The sequence below is a fragment of the Panthera leo genome, chromosome B2 (genome assembly GCF_018350215.1).
Source record: "Panthera leo isolate Ple1 chromosome B2, P.leo_Ple1_pat1.1, whole genome shotgun sequence".
Classification (NCBI taxonomy): Eukaryota; Metazoa; Chordata; class Mammalia; order Carnivora; family Felidae; genus Panthera; species Panthera leo.
In genome coordinates, this window is record NC_056683.1 from 89,000,770 (window position 1) to 89,023,029 (window position 22,260).

At 38.5% G+C, this 22,260-nt stretch overlaps 1 protein-coding gene across 11 annotated transcripts in view; it reads right to left on the minus strand.

Moving 5' to 3' along the window:
- Nucleotides 1-9,980: 9,980 nt before the first annotated feature.
- USP45 (ubiquitin specific peptidase 45) overlaps nt 9,981-22,260 on the minus strand; it is a 76,292-nt gene continuing 64,012 nt past the window's right edge. For 7 of the 11 annotated variants that reach the window (XM_042939436.1, XM_042939438.1, XM_042939435.1 and 4 more), the window contains 5 exons: nt 20,071-20,731; nt 18,340-18,437; nt 16,596-16,682; nt 14,474-14,627; nt 9,981-13,605 (listed from right to left, as the gene is read on the minus strand). In XM_042939436.1, the coding sequence (XP_042795370.1) occupies nt 13,475-13,605; nt 14,474-14,627; nt 16,596-16,682; nt 18,340-18,437; nt 20,071-20,731 (1,131 nt within the window). In that variant the 3' untranslated portion in view covers nt 9,981-13,474. Of the gene's footprint in view, nt 13,606-14,473; nt 14,628-16,595; nt 16,683-18,339; nt 18,438-18,644; nt 18,760-20,070; nt 20,732-20,759; nt 21,078-22,260 lie in introns of those variants that run through there. The other 4 variants (XM_042939439.1, XR_006202723.1, XR_006202724.1 and 1 more) reach the window with 4 other exon arrangements.

Genomic DNA, 22,260 nt, shown 5'->3' on the forward strand with positions numbered 1-22,260 from the left:
CTGGCGACACTGGCTGAGCTATACGTCTCCCAGCTAGTCCCGATATTTTCCTTCTTTACCCGTAACCCTTAGGGAAAAGTGGGGCTATCCGTTTCTGTCCTGTTGGTCATTTCTCTGGACTACAAGATGGCCTCCCGTAAGGATTTCTGCAATGCATTTCCTCGAATAGAATACTTTGCACGATGTTTTAATACGAACGACGTTAAAGTATCAAAAGTATCAATTTCCAGGCTAGGAGCTAAAAATCACAAGGAAAGCGAAAGTATTACGAAGATACAGTATTTACTTCTCAACTAAATCTTGGAAAGTGCCTTTCTAGAGAGTAACTAGAAACTTTTGCCGGACTCAAGAGTGAACCAAGTTGTTTCATTGGGAATTGTGCAAGCAAAAAAAAAAAAAAAAAAAAAAAAAAAAAAAAAGCAAATTGCAAGAGAAATAAAATTATGTACATATAGATGGGTAAAGAAGATAAATATAGATGTGAAATATACATACTATTTGTATGAAACTCAGTCTTCCTTAATAGAACACTTGAAACCTAGATACTCCTGGATCAGCAGAAGGAAGTCCTCAATAGCTAAAGATATGCTGGTCCTCGAATCCACATGGCCTTTGAAATAAAATTTTATCTTGGAAGAAACGCTTACAAATAATTACTTGGCAACACCATGTGAGTGCATGAAGATACTACAGGAAGCAAAAGAAAAGCTCCATTCTTTTAGCCCTTTTCCCCAATTTCCACTTAGCACAAACAAGACTACACACACTACGGATTTTTTAAATCACTTAAGAAAAAAAAGACATGATACTACATGTTACCAGTTGTTACCACTGCTTTTGCTCTGATTTTATTACCCAGATTTTTTGCATAGGGCCTGATACTCAAGTTTGTTTCTTTGAGAAACGTTCTAATCAGAGAAACTTCTTTATGAAACCTCATTGCCCTACTTAAAGTTTCATATGTTCTTAACTTCCTGTAATCTATTTCTCTAGTTAAAAATTGAAGCAATTTTCTGGTATGGTTCCTCCCACCCCATCTCTGCTAATCAGCCAGTCAGCATACTGCTTATCATACAAGAATTCTTGAATTTGTCAAATGAGCGAATATTTTGAACAACCCCAATATAGGTCAATCATTTTGGAAACCCATTGCCAAATAAAGATAATTATTAAATATCTCATATTTTGTTCCTTGTGCCACCTTAAGACGTTCTCTCAAATCACTTTTGGCCAAACCAGGAAAGGAGTTTCATAGTCCCATTTCCCTTTCCCTCACCACTATTTGGGATTTCCCTGTAATGTTATGACCTGAAGGAGATAACACACATATATATGTATTCCAACACCAAACTTTCTCGGAATGTATTTTTGTGGTTAAAGTGTCTGTCTGAGGGGTGCTTGGGTGGCTCAGTCGGTTGAGCATCTGACGACAGCTCAGGTCATGATCTCAAGGTACCGTTTGTGAGTAGGAGCACAGTGTCAGAATCAGTGCTGAGAGTTCACACCCTGGAGTCTTCTTCAGATTGTGTCTCCCTCTCTCTGCCCATCCCCTGCTCATGCTCTGTGTCTCCCTCTCAAAAACAAACATTAACAATTTTTTTATAAAAAAAAGTGTCTGTTTGAGCAGCTGTCATGTATATGATCTGCTTCAGTCTGGTTATTCTGCACCTTGATCAGAAAGTGCTGAAGCAGCCACCATCTTGCCAGTCCTGGCAATCTGCTATTTATGACTAACAGATTAGCAGACATTGTAAATTACTTTTTAAATTAATTTTCCCTGTTTGCACTATATGAAGTAGAAAATTCAAAGGGAGGATATGTTCATGTTAGTACTTTGTATTAGTACTTGTGGAATCAAGTTAGCCTTAAGGTTAAGTGGAAAAGTTAAATGAGATGTGGAAAAGATACAGAATTAGGAAGTATTCCTATCATTCAAGATATGAATCTTTAAGTTCTTTAAGAATCTTTAACTTAACACTTTAAGTTCCATATAGCATCCATCTTAACATTTAAGAATAAAATTATTTAAAGCTATGGTATATACATATAATAGACTATTACTTAGCTTTAGAAAGGAATGGAACTCTGATACATATTACCACACTGGTGAACTCTGAAAAGATTATGCTAAGTGAAACAAGACAGCCCTTGGGAGACTTACTCTTTCTTACTTATCCTACCCATCCCTCTTTGCAATTAGGCAGGGCCATGTGACTACTTCTGGCCAATGGGCTATGAGTGACACATCCAAGATGAATTTAACGGCTGGTGCAAGAATTTTAATGCTCTCTTCCCCTGCTAGAGTGGAGAGACCTGGTGTTAAAATGATAGAACCGGGAGAGTCCGGAAGATGGCGGCGTAGGAGGACGCGGGGCTCACAGCGCGTCCTGCCGATCACTTAGATTCCACCTACACCTGCCTAAAGAACCCAGAAAACCGCCAGAGGATTAGCAGAAGGGAGTCTCCGGAGTCAAGCGCAGACGAGAGGCCCACGGTAGAGGGTAGGAAGGGCGGTGAGGCGGTGCGCGCTCCACGGACTGGCGGGAGGGAGCCGGGGCGGAGGGGCGGCTCGCCGGCCAAGCAGAGCCCCCGAGTCTGGCTGGCAAAAGCGGAGGGGCCGGACAGACTGTGTTCCGACAGCAAGCGCAACTTAGCGTCTGGGAGGTCATAAGTTAACAGCTCTGCTCGGAAAGCGGGAAGGCTGGAGGACAAAGGGAGGGAGAGCTGCTGAGCCCCCTGACGGCAGAGCTCAGCTTGGCGGGGAACAAAGGCGCCAGCGCCATCTCCCCCGCCTATCCCCCAGCCAAAATCCCAAAGGGAACCAGTTCCTGCCAGGGAACTTGCTCGCTCCGCGCAAACACCCAACTCTGTGCTTCTGCGGAGCCAAACCTCCGGCAGCGGATCTGACTCCCTCCCGCTGCCACAGGGCTCCTCCTGAAGTGGATCACCTAAGGAGAAGCGAGCTAAGCCTGCCCCTCCAGCCCCCGTGCACCTTGCCTACCCACCCCAGCTAATACGCCAGATCCCCAGCAACACAAGCCTGGCAGTGTGCAAGTAGCCCAGACGGGACACGCCTCCCCACAGTGAATCCCGCCCCTACGAGAGGGGAAGAGAAGGCACACACCAGTCTGACTGTGGCCCCAGCGGTGGGCTGGGGGCAGACATCGGGTCGGACTGCGGCCCCGCCCACCAACTCCAGTTATACACCACAGCACAGGGGAAGTGCACTGCAGGTCCTCACCACGCCAGGGACTCTCCAAAATGACCAAACGGAAGAATTCCCCTCAGAAGAATCTCCAGGAAATAACAACAGCTAATGAACTGATCAAAAAGGATTTAAATAATATAACAGAAAGTGAATTTAGAATAATAGTCATAAAATTAATCGCTGGGCTTGAAAACAGTATACAGGACAGCAGAGAATCTCTTGCCACAAAGATCGAGGGACTAAGGAACAGTCACGAGGAGTTGAAAAACGCTTTAAACGAATTGCAAAACAAAATGGAATCCACGATGGCTCGGCTTGAAGAGGCAGAGGAGAGAATAGGTGAACTAGAAGATAAAGTTATGGAGAAAGAGGAAGCTGAAAGAAAGAGAGATAAAAAAATCCAGGAGTATGAGGGGAAAATTAGAGAACTAAGTGATACACTAAAAAAAAATAATATACGCATAATTGGTATCCCAGAGGAGGAAGAGAGAGGGAAGGGTGCTGAAGGGGTACTTGAACAAATTATAGCTGAGAACTTCCCTGAACTGGGGAAGGAAAAAGGCATTGAAATCCAAGAGGCACAGAGAACTCCCTTCAGACGTAACTTGAATCGATCTTCTGCACGACATATCATAGTGAAACTGGCAAAATACAAGGATAAAGAGAAAATTCTGAAAGCAGCAAGGGATAAACGTGCCCTCACATATAAAGGGAGACCTATAAGACTCGTGACTGATCTCTCCTTTGAAACTTGGCAGGCCAGAAAGGCTTGGCACGATATCTACAGTGTGCTAAACAGCAAAAATATGCAGCCGAGAATCCTTTATCCAGCAAGTCTGTCATTTAGAATAGAAGGAGAGATAAAGGTCTTCCCAAACAAACAAAAACTGAAGGAATTTGTCACCACGAAACCAGCCCTACAAGAGATCCTAAGGGGGATCCTGTGAGACAAAGTACCAGAGACATCACTACAAGCATAAAACATACAGACATCACAATGACTCTAAACCCATATCTTTCTATAATAACACTGAATGTAAATGGATTAAATGCGCCAACTAAAAGACATAGGGTATCAGAATGGATAAAAAAACAAGACCCATCTATTTGCTGTCTACAAGAGACTCATTTTAGATCTGAGGACACCTTTAGATTGAAAGTGAGGGGATGGAGAACTATTTATCATGCTCCTGGAAGCCAAAAGAAAGCTGGAGTAGCCATACTTATATCAGACAAACTAGACTTTAAATTAAAGGCTGTAACAAGAGATGAAGAAGGGCATTATATAATAATCACAGGGTCTATCCACCAGGAAGAGCTAACTATTATAAATGTCTATGCGCCAAATACCCGAGCCCCCAGATATATAAAACAATTACTCATAAACATAAGCAACCTTATTGATAAGAATGTGGTCATTGCAGGGGACTTTAACACCCCACTTACAGAAATGGATAGATCATCTAGACACACAGTCAATAAAGAAACAAGGGCCCTGAATGATACATTGGATCAGATGGACTTGACAGATCTATTTAGAACTCTGCATCCCAAAGCAACAGAATATACTTTCTTCTCGAGTGCACATGGAACATTCTCCAAGATAGATCATATACTGGGTCACAAAACAGCCCTTCATAAGTTTACAAGAATTGAAATTATACCATGCATACTTTCAGACCACAATGCTATGAAGCTTGAAATCAACCACAGGAAAAAGTCTGGAAAACCTCCAAAAGCATGGAGGTTAAAGAACACCCTACTAACGAATGAGTGGGTCAACCAGGCAATTAGAGAAGAAATTAAAACATATATGGAAACAAACGAAAATGAAAATACAACAATCCAAACGCTTTGGGATGCAGCGAAGGCAGTCCTGAGAGGAAAATACATTGCAATCCAGGCCTATCTCAAGAAACAAGAAAAATCCCAAATACAAAATCTAACAGCACACCTAAAGGAAATAGAAGCAGAACAGCAAAGGCAGCCTAAACCCAGCAGAAGAAGAGAAATAATAAAGATCAGAGCAGAAATAAACAATATAGAATCTAAAAAAACTGTAGAGCAGATCAACGAAACCAAGAGTTGGTTTTTTGAAAAAATAAACAAAATTGACAAACCTCTAGCCAGGCTTCTCAAAAAGAAAAGGGAGATGACCCAAATAGATAAAATCATGAATGAAAATGGAATGATTACAACCAATCCCTCAGAGATACAAACAATTATCAGGGAATACTATGAAAAATTATATGCCAGCAAATTGGACAACCTGGAAGAAATGGACAAATTTCTAAACACCCACACTCTTCCAAAACTCAATCAGGAGGAAATAGAAAGCTTGAACAGACCCATAACCAGCGAAGAAATTGAATCGGTTATCAAAAATCTCCCAACAAATAAGAGTCCAGGACCAGATGGCTTCCCAGGGGAGTTCTACCAGACATTTAAAGCAGAGATAATACCTATCCTTCTCAAGCTATTCCAAGAAATAAAAAGGGAAGGAAAACTTCCAGACTCATTCTATGAAGCCAGTATTACTTTGATTCCTAAACCAGACAGAGACCCAGTAAAAAAAGAGAACTACAGGCCAATATCCCTGATGAATATGGATGCAAAAATTCTTAATAAGATACTAGCAAATCGAATTCAACAGCATATAAAAAGAATTATTCACCATGATCAAGTGGGATTCATTCCTGGGATGCAGGGCTGGTTCAACATTCGCAAATCGATCAACGTGATACATCACATTAACAAAAAAAAAGAGAAGAACCATATGATCCTGTCAATCGATGCAGAAAAGGCCTTTGACAAAATCCAGCACCCTTTCTTAATAAAAACCCTTGAGAAAGTCGGGATAGAAGGAACATACTTAAAGATCATAAAGGCCATTTATGAAAAGCCCACAGCTAACATCATCCTCAACGGGGAAAAACTGAGAGCTTTTTCCCTGAGATCAGGAACACGACAGGGATGCCCACTGTCACCGCTGCTGTTCAATATAGTGCTGGAAGTTCTAGCATCAGCAATCAGACAACAAAAGGAAATCAAAGGCATCAAAATTGGCAAAGATGAAGTCAAGCTTTCGCTTTTTGCAGATGACATGATATTATACATGGAAAATCCGATAGACTCCACCAAAAGTCTGCTAGAACTGATACATGAATTCAGCAAAGTTGCAGGATACAAAATCAATGTGCAGAAATCAGTTGCATTCTTATACACTAACAATGAAGCAACAGAAAGACAAATGAAGAAACTGATCCCATTCACAATTGCACCAAGAAGCATAAAATACCTAGGAATAAATCTAACCAAAGATGTAAAAGATCTGTATGCTGAAAACTATAGAAAGCTTATGCAGGTAATTGAAGAAGATATAAAGAAATGGAAAGACATTCCCTGCTCATGGATTGGAAGAATAAATATTGTCAAAATGTCAATACTACCCAAAGCTATCTACACATTCAATGCAATCCCAATCAAAATTGCACCAGCATTCTTCTCGAAACTAGAACAAGCAATCCTAAAATTCATATGGAACCACAAAAGGCCCCGAATAGCCAAAGTAATTTTGAAGAAGAAGACCAAAGCAGGAGGCATCACAATCCCAGACTTTAGCCTCTACTACAAAGCTGTCATCATCAAGACAGCATGGTATTGGCATAAAAACAGACACATAGACCAATGGAATAGAATAGAAACCCCAGAACTAGACCCACAAACGTATGGCCAACTCATCTTTGACAAAGCAGGAAAGAACATCCAATGGAAAAAAGACAGTCTCTTTAACAAATGGTGCTGGGAGAACTGGACAGCAACATGCAGAAGGTTGAAACTAGACCACTTTCTCACACCATTCACAAAAATAAACTCAAAATGGATAAAGGACCTGAATGTGAGACAGAAAACCATCAAAACCTTAGAGGAGAAAGCAGGAAAAGACCTCTCTGACCTCAGCCGTAGCAATCTCTTACTCGGCACATCCCCAAAGGCAAGGGAATTAAAAGCAAAAGTGAATTACTGGGACCTTATGAAGATAAAAAGCTTCTGCACAGCAAAGGAAACAACCAACAAAACTAAAAGGCAACCAACGGAATGGGAAAAGATATTTGCAAATGACACATCGGACAAAGGGCTAGTATCCAAAATCTATAAAGAGCTCATCAAACTCCACACCCGAAAAACAAATAACCCAGTGAAGAAATGGGCAGAAAACATGAATAGACACTTCTCTAAAGAAGACATCCGGATGGCCAACAGGCACATGAAAAGATGTTCAACGTCGCTCCTTATCAGGGAAATACAAATCAAAACCACACTCAGATACCACCTCACGCCAGTCAGAGTGGCCAAAATGAAGAAATCAGGAGACTATAGATGCTGGAGAGGATGTGGAGAAACAGGAACCCTCTTGCACTGTTGGTGGGAATGCAAATTGGTGCAGCCGCTCTGGAAAGCAGTGTGGAGGTTCCTCAGAAAATTAAAAATAGACCTACCCTATGACCCAGCAATAGCACTGCTAGGAATTTATCCAAGGGATACAGGAGTACTGATGCATAGGGGCACCTGTACCCCAATGTCTATAGCGGCACTCTCAACAATAGCCAAATTATGGAAAGAGCCTAAATGTCCATCAACTGATGAATGGATAAAGAAATTGTGGTTTATATACACAATGGAATACTACGTGGCAATGAGAAAAAATGAAATATGGCCTTTTGTAGCAACATGGATGGAACTGGAGAGTGTGATGCTAAGTGAAATAAGCCATACAGAGAAAGACAGATACCATATGGTTTCACTCTTATGTGGATCCTGAGAAACATAACAGAAACCCATGGGGGAGGGGAAGGAAAAAAAAAAAAAAAAGAGGTTAGAGTGGGAGAGAGCCAAAGCATTAGAGACTGTTAAAAACTGAGAACAAACTGAGGGTTGATGGGGGGTGGGAGGGAGGGCAGGGTGGGTGATGGGTATTGAGGAGGGCACCTTTTGGGATGAGCACTGGGTGTTGTATGGAAACAAATTTGACAGTAAATTTCATATATTAAAAAAAAAAAAAATAAAAAAAAAAAATAAAAAAAAAAATAAAATGATAGAACCACCTGATAAAAGCCTGGATTACAAAACCACCAGTTAGAGGGGAGCCTGGGTGGCTCAGTCGGTTAAGCGTCCAACTTCACTTTAGGTCATGATCTCGCAGCTCATGAGTTTGCTTTCCATTGGGCTCTGGCTGACAGCTTGGAGCCTGGAGCCTGCTTCTTGTTCTGTGTCTCCTTCTTTCTCTCTGCCCCTCCCCTGCTCACACTCTGTCTCTCTCTCAAAAATAAACATTAAAAAAGATTTTTTTTTTTAATCACCAGTTGGAAAATAGTTGCCTGTGCGGATTGCCCAGATTCATGGAAGACTTTGGGTGAGGAAGAAATAAACTTTTGTTGTGTTAAGCCATTGGGATGTGGAGTTATTTGTTACTGCAGCAAAATCTACACTATCCTGATACATATTGGAACACAAACATTTTGGATAATTCTGCTTGAGTGCAACTTAAAAAATGTATGAAAATAGCTTCAGGGAGGTCCATGAAACTCTGAAATTACATACAAAAATCTTCAGTATATATTTTTCTGAGATACCTGTCAAGATTTCCCTTCCTAGCCCCTACACTGCCATTAGCAAAAATGATGACAGGCCCCAGAATTAAAACCTTCCTTCTCCCCCTACTCATAGCTTCCCTTCGGGACTATCAGGACTAATATCATAACACATTATATCCCTAGAACATCTTTCATCCACAGACCTTAACTTCCATATGACTCTGTAGGTAATGTTACTTTTCTCCATATCATTGATTATTTGATATATCTTTTCTTTATTCTTTTACTTCCTGGGGTACCTGGGTGGCTCAGTGGTTTAGCCACCAACTCTTGATTTGGGCTCAGATCATGATCTCATGGTTGTGGGATCGAGCCCCAATGGGCTCTATGCTGACAGCACAGGGCCTGCTTGGGATCTCTCTGCCCTTCTCCGCCCCCTCAAAATAAACTTTAAAATGTCTATTTCCTTACTTCTCAGATTTCTGTCTCTTGTGTTCAGTGCTGTATTTCCAAATGCGTACCACACAGAAGGTATTCAAAAAATAATCAAATTATTGAACAAATGAAAGATGGTCTATTGCTTTCATCATAATCTCAAAGAGTTTCATAACCCAAAAATGTTTAAATTCAAAATAGGCAAACCAAATATATCCTAATAAATTTTCCTGTCTAAATAATCCAAACATTTTGAGAAACATATGAAAGGATCAAGACCCACCCTTGGTAAGTATAGAAATTAGAGGGAAAATGACCTAAAATAAGATTTTGCTCTGAAATAATTTCTAAAATAGGAAGGATATTTTTTTTTAATTTTTTTTAATGTTTACTTATTTTTGACAGAGAGAGAGAGAGAGACGGAGCATGAGCGGGGGAGGGGCAGAGAGAGAGGGAGACACAGAATCCGAAACAGGCTCCAGGCTCTGAGTCCGACGCGGGGCTTGAACTCACAGACCGCGAGATCATGACCTGAGCTGAAGTCGGACGCTCAAACCGACTGAGCCACCCAGGCGTCCCGTAGGAAGGATATTTTGAATATAGCTAAGTTAGCAAATACACTGCTGATAAATAAAATATTATCGATAATGTGCACTGCAAAAACTCCAGGACCAATTGTGAAACATAAAGAATTTAATATTTATTATGCATTTTTATAAAGTAACATCAAAATAATGCTCAATAAGTTACATAGTTATTTTCTAAAAACACCGCAAAAAAAAGTATAGATAAAACACTAGGAATGCTATATAACCAGCATTACTCAAAATTAAAAATATAGCCAACTATCTTTTAAACAAATCTGAATTGATTTCTACATGAACCAAAATATTTTCATATCTAGAAATAGTCTTTCTTAATGCACTAGATAATATCTAAAGGCTCAATTTTATTGCACATAACGTATTTAGTTTAGGCTTATTTGATCAGGTAACATGCAGACAAGTCATGAATATGAATTTAGAAAAAGTAGACAGAATGTTATTTTGTACTATAAAAATTAGATGAAGGTGATACATTCTACAGTAATCTTCAGGAAATTTTATTCAGCTATTGTTTAAAATTACTGGCTAACTTCATCACACATGTGAGCTAAGAGCTGTCATATTTGGTAAGTTTTGTTGGAACATTCAAAACAAGAAAACAGGAATCAACTACTCTTAGGACTGACACCAACTACTACTCTTCCTGCCACCCAGAAAGGTGGGTTTTCACATCTGTTTTAAAACATTAAATAACAAAATCTTAAATACAGACATATATTTGGTTATGTCAAAAATATTCACATAATTGGCACATAATCAAAATTTTACCATTTTAAACAGGAAAAACCAGGGGAAACTGGGGTTAGACATACCCTGTAAACCATTTTCTAAATAGAGCTAATGAAATTTCTGTTTTACATCTGACACTCATTTGGCCAAACACTATGGTAGTTGTTTTGAGACTCTGTAAACATTTCTCACTTATTTGTATGGTGTCCTGAGGTCATCTAGAAACTATTGTTATTACAGTAGCTTTACAATTCAGTAACCCTGCAGATGTGCATTCAGAATCTTCAGAATAAACATGTAGGCCCATGTGTAACTTAACATACTTTCTCTATTACAAATCTATCTTTAGGAAATTCTTAGGTATCAAAATAAAATTTATTTGGTTACCAGCAGACCCTGAAAAATATTTATAAACTCTAGGCCATAAAAAAATAGGTTTCAGACTTAGCGCTTTTACCATGAAATGAAAATAAAGTATCGTCTTTGCATGTTACTTCTGGAATAATGTCTAAAACATACAGAGGCCTCTCCATTTTAAAACGTTAAAATAGTGTCAGCACAGTGCCCGACCCATAGCAGGTGTTCAAAAAATACCTACTTAATGATTAAATGTGAAGTTAAGCATAAAAACTACCACAGCACTTGAGTACCCAGGTAATATTCTGAAGCTACAATGTATCTCAATGAAAAGTCAGTCTTTACTGGTACTCAGAATAAAGCTCAATAGGTCTCCTCTTTGATAAATACAGCACTGGTGCATTTCCTGGCATCCTATTAACGAAAAGAGAGGACAAGGCACTTTCCCTGATTCTTGCCCTCGGCAACCATTTACCATCTCTGACTTGGCTATGTAAGGGATGAAACCAACAAGCAACAGAAAAGAACGCTCTTGTTTCTTTCCTATCCTTTTCATCTTTCTTTCCTTCTTTCTTTCTCTCCTTTTCTCTTGTCTATCTCTCTATCAATGAAACAAGAAGCTAGTGACCACCTAATGGAAAACATATGCCTCATAATGGTATCTTTACTTTTGGGGGAAGGGATAGTAATTGTCATTACCAGTATGGCTAACTTGAATAAAGAGATTTAACACAAAAAAATTCACTGCTCTGGTACTGAAAACTTCAATGTTAATGGATTACGATTAAACATAAAACTCTGTTTAATTTAGACAGTATAAACTGATTTTTACAGGACACAACCTGAGTTTGCAGATTAATTCATAAAGCTATATTTCTCCATCATTTCAAGTTAAAAATCAAGAAAATACTACTACTGGAATTTCAATGCCCAAAAAATAGAATTTGTGCAATGACATTTTTAAGCTCTGAGTTTTGTATATTATTACCATCTTTAACACTAATCACAGTTCCACTCATTTATATATGAAAAGGCAGCACCGGTGAACTTGATAATGTTATATATACTTAAATGTTAAGAAGGGGCAGAGGCTTGGTTAAATATTTCCACACATAATCTACAGCTACTATTCCTATCCTTCCTTCCCAAGAGGAGAGTGAACTAGAACTAGGCACTTAGCCAGTAGCTGCCTGTAGTATGATTTGTTGGCACTAATAATTAGGATGCTTGAACCATGCAGTTATGTATTTTGATTCAGTAATGTCAGACCCGAGTGGCCATTACTTTTTAAAATTTTAAGTCTAAGTAATAGTAATATTTTCATGCCAAGTTTTGACAGCTTAATAACTTGTATTCTGGGGTGGAGGGTGAACTACCGCATTTTTGCTATTGTTTATTTAAAATCTGAAATGCCAACCTTATACCCCATTACAATAAAAGCTAACCTCACTTGAATTTATTAATGATGCTTGTTGAAGACAGAGAAAAGTGATCTCAAACCCAAAACCACAATTAATACTTACTGACCTACAGAACTAGAAAATGTATTATATTCCCCTGTCAAGTATAATGACAATATAATTCTCTATCATTTACAAATATAATTTGGTAATTTATATTTCAAAAGTATCCAATGATCCCATATGGATTAAAAACTTCTATTTACCAATTCTGCATGTTACAATGATCAATAATTACATTTTGACCTTGGCTAATTATATGCAAATTTTCCTTAACTCCATCATGAATAGGCTGCAAATAATATGTTGATATCTTTCAATATTTTTCTAGTTCTCAAAACCTCAATAAGCTAATCAAGAATTTATTTGTAAACCCCTATTACTGAAGCTACAGTGGGATCTTTAAATGGTTGAACCACATAAAATAAGACAAGGTCACTATGCCTACTGTGTAAGTGTATGTTATAGCAATGTTTCCCACATAGTGGTATACATACATGGCTAGACAGCCCTGAGGTGATTTTCAGTGGAGTGCTACATGAATGAACAATTTTTCTTCAGTAGTTATATATTTATTTTAATGCTTATTAGAAAAAACAAAACTAGCACATAGAATGTGGAATATGCTCAAAACAAGGCTATGTTTAAAAATGTAACGCTAAATAATAAGGTTAAAAATAACCAGTAAACAGTACATACAGATGAAATGGTATGTGACTAACATTTGGTAAACACTGTTTTAAGGAACAATTTGATTGGCCAGCATTATTTCTGAATTCTCATAGTAATAAGCCACATTATAAGCGGGTTTCCTCTAATACCGCAGATTCTGGTTTTTTTCCAGGACAAATTTTTCTTTAAAAACATGTGTTCACATTTATTTTAAGAATATACATTCGAAAGCACTGAGTAAATTTAATTTACTTTAAAAGGATTTGCCAAAAATGGTAAAAATCTCCAAGGGCATTTGAGGGACATCTATTCCTACAGAAAAGACTACAAAGGCACATTGCATATTATGTTATCATTGCAGCATTTGAACAAAAGTGATCTAAATAATCATTACCATTAATTATTAACAAATAATTATAATATTCTTTCATAAAAAAGAAGGTATGCTTGTGCACTAAGTGCTCTTGATTCTGGAACCACTTGCACGTAAGTGTCACTAACATGGACCCATTGGTCTGCCGATTCACTGTCAGGTTCTTTCAAATCTAACGAAACAAAAAGAAGTATAATTTTACAATAAGTATGTTTTTGCTCTACATTCTAAACAACAACACATTCATCACACAAACTGTATTTACCTAACGCTAGATCTTATTGTGTATGTTTCTTCTTGTGTTAAACATCTTCCAAAATGAACTTTCTTTTTTTTTTTTTTTTTTTTTTTAATTTTTTTTTTTTTTTTTTTAACGTTTATTTATTTTTGAGACAGAGAGAGACAGAGCATGAACAGGGGAGGAGCAGAGAGAGAGGGAGACACAGAATCTGAAACAGGCTCCAGGCTCTGAGCTGTCAGCCCAGAGCCCGACGCGGGGCTCGAACTCACGGACCGCGAGATCGTGACCTGAGCCGAAGTCGGCCGCTTAACCGACGAGCCACCCAGGCGCCCCCAAAATGAACTTTCAAAGCATTAATATAGTATCACTTCACTTTATCTAGTGAAATATTAAACTTTTAGATATTTATTTGCTCAAGGAAAAGAATCATTCTCACTGAAATAGAAAGAAAGAAAAAACAAAACAAAACAAAGAAAGTTTGCTGATCCATAAGCAAAGCCTGCAAATTTTCAACCCCAACTCTATTCTGAGGACCTGGTAGGTCTTCAGAATCTTTTGGTGTTGTGTTGTGTTAAATAAAATGCCACTACACACAATGACTTAACACCCTGAAGAAGGGTACAGTCTTAGGATATTTAAAGTTCTGTAAGATTATCTAAGTACTGTTAAAGATATTCCTCACCTAACTTTAACAAAGCGAATCCACTGGAGGTAATCCATGAAACAGCTTACCTCTTCCAGGAAAGGAAGAATAAAATTCATTTGTTTTTAAGAACAACGTAAACTTAGGATGGCATACCGGGTACATTTTTCTTTCCAGTGATATGCTCCAATAATTTCCTGGAGGGTGCTCTCACTTTCACATAAGCCGTGTAGTGACCTCCTCTCATTGAGCCACTGTGTTCCACTACGCCATAGAGACCATAGAGAACTTTATCTCCCACATTTACATTCTTTTAGACAAAGAAAAAACTGAAATTAGTAATATCTAGTGAAATATTATAAAAAGGAAAATTAAGTCAAACGTATGTCCTGCTTAAACTAAGGAAAATGCATTGTTAAAACTACAATGAGATATGTTTCCACATGTATTAGATTGGCAAAATGCAAAAGTCTGACAACATTCTCTGTTGGCCAGGCTGTGAGGAAAAGAGCTCTCATACACATTGCATGTGGAACGCAAAGGGGTACAACCTCTATGCAGATGTATTTCCTGTAATCTAGTGAAATCACAAAGGCATTACTCTTGGATTTATCAGTCCTCTTAAAGGTTTCTATCTCACAAGCACGTAGGAAAAACATAAAAAGATATGTTACTGACTAATCATTATTTTGACTATTAACTGCAGGAATATTTGTAATACCAAAAAACTGGAAGAGCACCTGGATGGCTCAGCCAGTTAAGCATCCAACTTGATTTCAGCTCAGGTCATGATCTCACTGTTTTGGGATCAAGCCCCATGTTGGGCTCCATGCTAGCTCAGCATGGAGGCTGCTTAAGATTCTCTCTCTCCCTCTGCCCCTCTCCCCTGCTCACTCGCTCTCTAAAAAGATATTTGCCTTTAAAACAAAACAAAACTGGAGACATGGGGATATAATGCACAGTACAGGGAATATAGTTAATAACACAGTAACAACTTTGTATGGTGACAGAAGGTAGCTAGATTTATTGTGATCACTTTGTAAAGTTGAACCACTAAATTATATACCTGAAAATAATGTAATATTGTATGTCAACTACACTTCGATTAGAAATAAACTGGGGGACTCCTGGGTGGCTCAGTCAGTTAAGCATCGGACTCTTGATTTCGCCTCAGGTCATGATCTCACAGTTGGTGAGATCGAGCCTGGCCTTGGGCTCGCTGACAGTGTGAAGCCTGCTTGGGATTCTCTCCTCTCTTTCTGTCCCTCCCCTTGCTCTCTCTTTCAAACAAAGACTTAAAAAAATAAAAGTAACCTGGAATAAACCCAAATAAATGGGTCCCCATTAAATTGGGGACCGGCTGAATAAATTATGATGCAGTGACACAACAGAGTGCTACGTTGCTTGAAAAATGCAGTGCAGACTATCTCAAAAAACTGCTATGAAATAATCTCCGGGGTATGTTAATAAGGTAGAAAAGGGCACTTGCGTGGGTCCGTTAAGCGTCTGACTTCGGCTCAGGTCATGATCTCACAGTTTCTGAGTTCGAGCCCCGCATCAGGCTCTGTACTGACAGCTCAGAGCCTGGAGCCTGCTTCAGATTATGTGTCTCCCTCTCTCTCTCTGCCCCTTTCCTGCTCATGCTGTATCTCTCTCTATCTCTGTTTCTCTCTCAAAAAATAAATAAATGTTAAAGCTAGGCCCCAGACTATTTGGGAATACTCATTAAAAAAAATAATAATAAGGTAGAGAAAAGGACACATATCATAAGCTGTGATTATTTAAGACTGAAGGTGCACATATACATACCTATCTGCTTATATTTTTAAAAATTACGGAAGAATAAATAATTTTTAAATGGTTATCTATAAAGAGAGGGAAGAAACAAGTGGAATGAACATGGAGAAAAGCTACCCTTGTTTGAATTTACCTTGTTTTATACATTGATCTGACTTTGGAATTATGTATTTTATGTAATGATTAAAAAAAATTTTTTTAATTTAAGTTAAAATTTAAAAGCAATCCCTAAAATGAAAATATAAAAAATTAAACAAGTGAATAATATATTCCAGTTGGCAGCATAATCATTTAGAGAGAAACCACCAGAGTCACGTCAAACGAGGAGCCAACTTGAAGTGGCTTTCAGTAGCCAATTATAGAACAATTAAACTAATACATTAGGCCACGAATAAAAAGGGAGGAAGGGAGGAAAGAATGGCCTAATAATTTTAAGCATATTATTTGCAAGTCAATTAAACATCTTAATAACATACTATACCTTACAAGTAGCAGAACAGAATGGTGCCAAGTCAAGAATAAGTGGAAAATCGACATGTCTGTTTACTTTTCGAAGATTCAAGCCAGCCTTAAAAAGACCAAAAGAACAATTTTTTAATGCAACAAACTTAATTCATCTACATCACTGTTTGTTAATAAAACCAAAAGAGGAATGCTAGAAGTCAATTTTTTTAATAGCTATGAAAACTTGACTAATGAATAGCCCAAGACCTATAGATCAGTTTTGGACTAGTCACTAGTCTATAAATACTTCCTTTTGAGGGCATGAATTCTTTCTATAAGTTCCTAAATTGAGATGCAAATACCAAATATAAAATAACTGTGGTATATCATGAAATTAGCGTCTAAGATCCAACATGCCTCTATCTTGCTCACACAGAGTAACTGCACATAGAGACTCTTCATTAAAGGCATTCTGATACACCTGCTTGTGCTCTCCATAGCCATTTCATTTCCCCTGAGTTTATACAATCCTGGCTGTAGAAAATCAAGAATTTAATCTTTCAGTGGATACAGATGGGGGTGTAGAGAAAAATCTCTTCCTGCCCACCTGTAGACCACCTGAAATGTTGCAGATACATAATCAAAGCTCCTAATCTTTTCCCTTGAGATTTTTTTCATGGGTTTCATACTTAGAAAATTGTCCACCCAGGGGTCAGGTTAATATTCATTTAAGTTTTCTTCTGGTCTTCTGATGATTTGTTTTATACAGTTAAATATTTATCTGAAAACAGTATTGATATATGGTATAGAGGGAAGCTTTATATTTTTATTTCAGCTATTTTCCCTAAATCTGTTATTGAATAATCCACCCCCCGGGATACCTGGCTGGCTTAGTCAGAAGAGCATGTGACTCTTAATTTCTGGGTCGTGAGTTCGAGCCCCATACTGGGTGTAGAGATTACTTACAAATAAACTTAAAAGAAATAATCCACCTGCTTCCCAACTGATTTGAGATTCTTCCTTTACCATAACAAAAAAGCTTTAAATAGTACTCATGTTTTATTTGACAATTTTGACCATACCGTTTTAATTACCACAGTTTCATTTTTAAATTGATATCACAAAAACTACCCATTCTAACTTTTCCTAAACTGTTTTACCACTTTAACTTATTTATTCTTTCAGAGAAACTTTAAAATCATTATATCAAATGCAAAACAAAACAAGACAAGGCATTGGATTAAAACTTACAGAGAAAACCCTGACACATTAAAACATTTAGGCTCCCTCTCACTATAGAGTCCCTACAGAGGTGAGATCTGCCTTGCAGTCCTTTTTGCATTTAGTCCAAGCCCACTCACCCCTACCATTAGGATCATGAGAGTTCAGAGAGCTATGTGTACGTGGCTATTTCCCTACTTCTAATGATTCTTAATAAATCCTATTTTTCATTCTCTCCCTCTCTCTCTCTCTCTCTCTCTGTGTCTCTCTCTCTCTGTGTCTCTCTCTCTCTCTCTCTCTCTCTCTCTCTCTCTCTCACACACACACACACTCCCTTAGCTTCCTAACACATAAACTGCCAAATACAGTATTATGAATTAAACAATTTTAATTAGAAAAGTCTTGTAAACTATTATCACTGAAAAAGCAGGTAAATCCCACATGACAAATTTTGAACTAAATAAATTACTGTCTAATCCTTGATAGCAATTTACATGATGTAGAAGGGCTCTGCGAAACATATGATAAAGTTACTACAGTGCTACTATAGGGTCTTTTACCTGATGGAATCTTTTAAGATGGAGAATTAGGTTTGCTGGAATAGCAGAAATGAGCAATTGCTTCCTGGCATTAGTATAAACCCCTTCTGCTTTCTTTTCTGTATAAAATATAATAATTTATTTATAAAATTCCATTTTATACATCATGTACCACATAATATAGTAAACATTTATAAAGGAGCATCCTACCATAATTATGAAAACATGAAAAAAGAAATTAGACTCTGGTTACAGCATATTTCCATATTCCTTTCCAAAACTCCACTGAAACAAAAGGGATTTTTTTTTTAAAAGCACACACTTACAAGGACAAAAGATAGGGGAAGTGACACTTGCAACAAAATTTGGGGAGCTGGGAAGCAGATGGACTAGTAGTGACTTATGTCAAAGCCCTCCAGCCAAAGACCACCAAAAACACACCTAGAGTTAAAAAAAAAAAAAAAAAAAAGGGTCATTACTCATTGCAGAAAAAGGAGATCACATATCATGGGAACCACAGGGCATTTCAGTAAGAGGTTGTTAGACAGTACTTGGGATAGGATTTGAATACAGCCAACAGCATATTTAACGTGGATTAATGTAAACTGGTACTTCTTCCTTCTCCCATCTAGACATTTCTTTAATTACTAGTGTATTAAGCATGTCTTTATTCTGATACTTTGACACCTGGGGCCTTGCTGACACCAGAGGGAAGGCTTCCGACAGAGCTAGAGAATTCCTAGACATAATAAACAATGTAAGAATACCTTTCATATGCAAACAAACCAATCCAAAGCCCATACCCAACCACCTCCTTTATTGGGCTCTGATACTCTAGGCCACGCCACTATCCACCTGGCCTAATCACACTAGGGCCAAGTACTACGTAAGTGGAGACAGCCCCGATGCCCCAGAGCCCACTGAAATTATTGAAAACTAGTCAATCAGTTCTAAGCCTGTAGATCCTACCTTGCTGATTCCAATACCCTCCCTGGAAACTACAATAAAGGCTCTTGTCCATGTCTTCTCTCGCTCCTTCTGCCTCCTGACCACCCTGCTACTTCCCCATGGGCCTGCCTGCCACGGCTTAGTGTGCTCGCTCCTCTTCAGAACTGTACGTAACAAACTACCTGTTCAGTGGCAACTGTCTCCGGATCTGTTGGCCTCACCATCCCTGAGTAATTATAAAACCTGCATTTTGAAACAGACTAGTCACTAAGAATCAGAGTATTCTCTCCATTTAATCATGGCTAGAGATGCACTAAAAAATTATTTGACAAGTCTTTTTCCACTTTTCTCCCATCAACTAAACACATCTACTAATTGCTAGCTTTGTAACATACAATTACTTAAAATCATCAAATTCATATCTTATGATAGGACTCCATACTAGATTGGTGTGATTTGTAAAGCACATTAATCTCACTAGTGATACAATTGTCTGTTCTAGGGAAATTTTTTCCGGAAAGATTTCAGATAGCCAGTCGCCTGAAATGAGATTCTATGGATTTGCATTTTCAAGGCAGAGATGGGTACTTCCTGTCCAATTTATTTCAACAAAAATCTATTTAGAAGTCCAGTCACAGTCTTCAGTGCTGAGGTACGACTATGAAAAAGACAATCTCCGCCTCCAAGAAACTTAAGTATGGAGACAAGTTTCTTAGTTTCCTTTATTTGGGATCTATAACCCGCTAGTCACTGACTATCATATAACCCATGAATACTAAGAAAAACAAAAACCTAAATATTTACCTGCAGAAATGGTTTCCTTTTGGTACTTCTGTTTCTTTTCAGTACAATTCTCACATAGAAGCTTGTTATTCCCCATTAGTAATTCCATAGATGTAAACTGGTAGAGACAGGACTGAACTGAGCATTCTTTAGAAGTAGTTATATAGCTCTGAGAAAGGGAAAGAAAAGCCTTTTGGGGGCTAGGAGACAACACATGCTTCTCCTGTGATGAACACAAATTATTTGGAACGTCTGGTGGCTTATTTTCTCTGTCAAGATCTCTATCTCCAGTTACAGTGCTGCTCAAATACAGTTCAGAAATAGCTTTAGCCACTCCCTCGTCACAGCTGCCAGTCTCCTTGGTGAGTGGCCGCTGGGGAGGGGGTCCATTCTTGTGCACACAGCATCCACTTCTAGACCTCAACGGGACAGCCTGCTGAGAAGTACTTTCCGATTCTGAAGCCTCACTGTCAGCATCAGCACTACTTTCGGAAGGGCTGGCTTCTTTTTCGCTGCCATCAGTAGGGCTTTCGGCCAGAACTGCCTCAGTACTCACGACGCCTGCACACACTGAGGAATCTCCACTGATCCCAGGGTTTTCATATTCTCGGCATATGACGGCCACTCTATCTTCTCCAGATGGTAATTTTCTTACACATTTTCTGCCGTGAACTAGTTGATTCTGTAAGTTGACAGTGTTTTCAGAGAAAAGAATCTTGTGACCTTACTGAAAATAAATGCCAGTAAGTCTTATTTATGCCTTCCGCAATTATCAAATACTTTTTCTCGTATCTCTGAAATCCATTTCCTAAATCTACCTGAACTACAATCGATAAAAGATACAATAACAAATCGTTCTAATTTAGAAATGCATCCTTATACAAGAAGCCCACAATAGCAGTTACTTATCTGTGGAGAAAGAAACAGAACTTTTGTAGAACAGGGCTGTGAGGGAGGCTTTTTTATTATAAACCTTTGTATATACTCTCTGTAGTCTTGCCACTTCAAGAGTCTTCTAACAGAAAAACCTAAATGTGATAATATATCAATTTGCTGAGTTAGTACAAATCATATTGCATTAAAAAAAGTTTTTAAAAAAAATGAAGTGCAAATTTAGATTGATTTCATTATATTTTTATGAGGTAGGGGAGCCTGAGTGGCTCAGTTAAACGTCAAGACTTTGGCTCAGGTCATGACCTTGTAGTTTGTGAGTTTAAGCCCCATGTCGGGCTCTCTACTGTCATCATGAAGCATGCTTCAGATCCTCTAACCCCCCTCTCTCTGTCCCTCCCCCGCTCACGCTATCTCAAAAATAAATAAAAAGCATGTAATAATAAATAAATTTTTAGGAGATAATTCAACAACCAGATATGTTCCTGGTAAAATAGAGGATCTAGACAATGGTGATTGGTGACTGGTGACATCAAAGATTAGACTTCAAACATAATGTGCATCTTCTTTTTTTTAAATATATTTTTTAATTTTTTTAATGTTTATTCATTTTTGAGAGAGAGAGCATGAGCAGTGGAGGGGCAGGGAGAGAGGGAGACACAGAATCCAAAGCAGGCTCCAGGCTCTGAGCTGTCAGCACAGGGCCTGATGCAGGGCTTGAACACACGAACTGTGAGATCATGACAGCTGAGCTGAAGTTGGAGGCTTAACCAACTGAGCCACTCAGGCAACCTATATGTTCATCTTTTTTTTAAATTTTTTTTTTTTCAACGTTTTTTATTTATTTTTGGGACAGAGAGAGACAGAGCATGAACGGGGGAGGGGCAGAGAGAGAGGGAGACACAGAATCGGAAACAAGCTCCAGGCTCCGAGCCATCAGCCCAGAGCCTGACGCGGGGCTCGAACTCACGGGCCGCGAGATCGTGACCTGGCTGAAGTCGGACGCTTAACCGACTGCGCCACCCAGGCGCCCCTATGTTCATCTTCTTGATGGAAGGATACACCACCAGTTAAATTTTTTCTTGCCAAAAATCAAACAATAAAACTTGAGCCTAATTAGGCCTTTAGATAAAAATGCCTTAGAGAGGAAATAAAGGAAACAGAGGAACCTGTTAAAACCATGGGAATGCAATAGCAAAACAAATTACTATTGAATGTGGGAATGTGAGAAACTGCTAAAAAAGAAAAAAGAAAAAAAAAAAAGACCCGATTTCTTCCACAAATATATTGCAAAGCAAGGGAAAAAAGGAGGGGGAAATC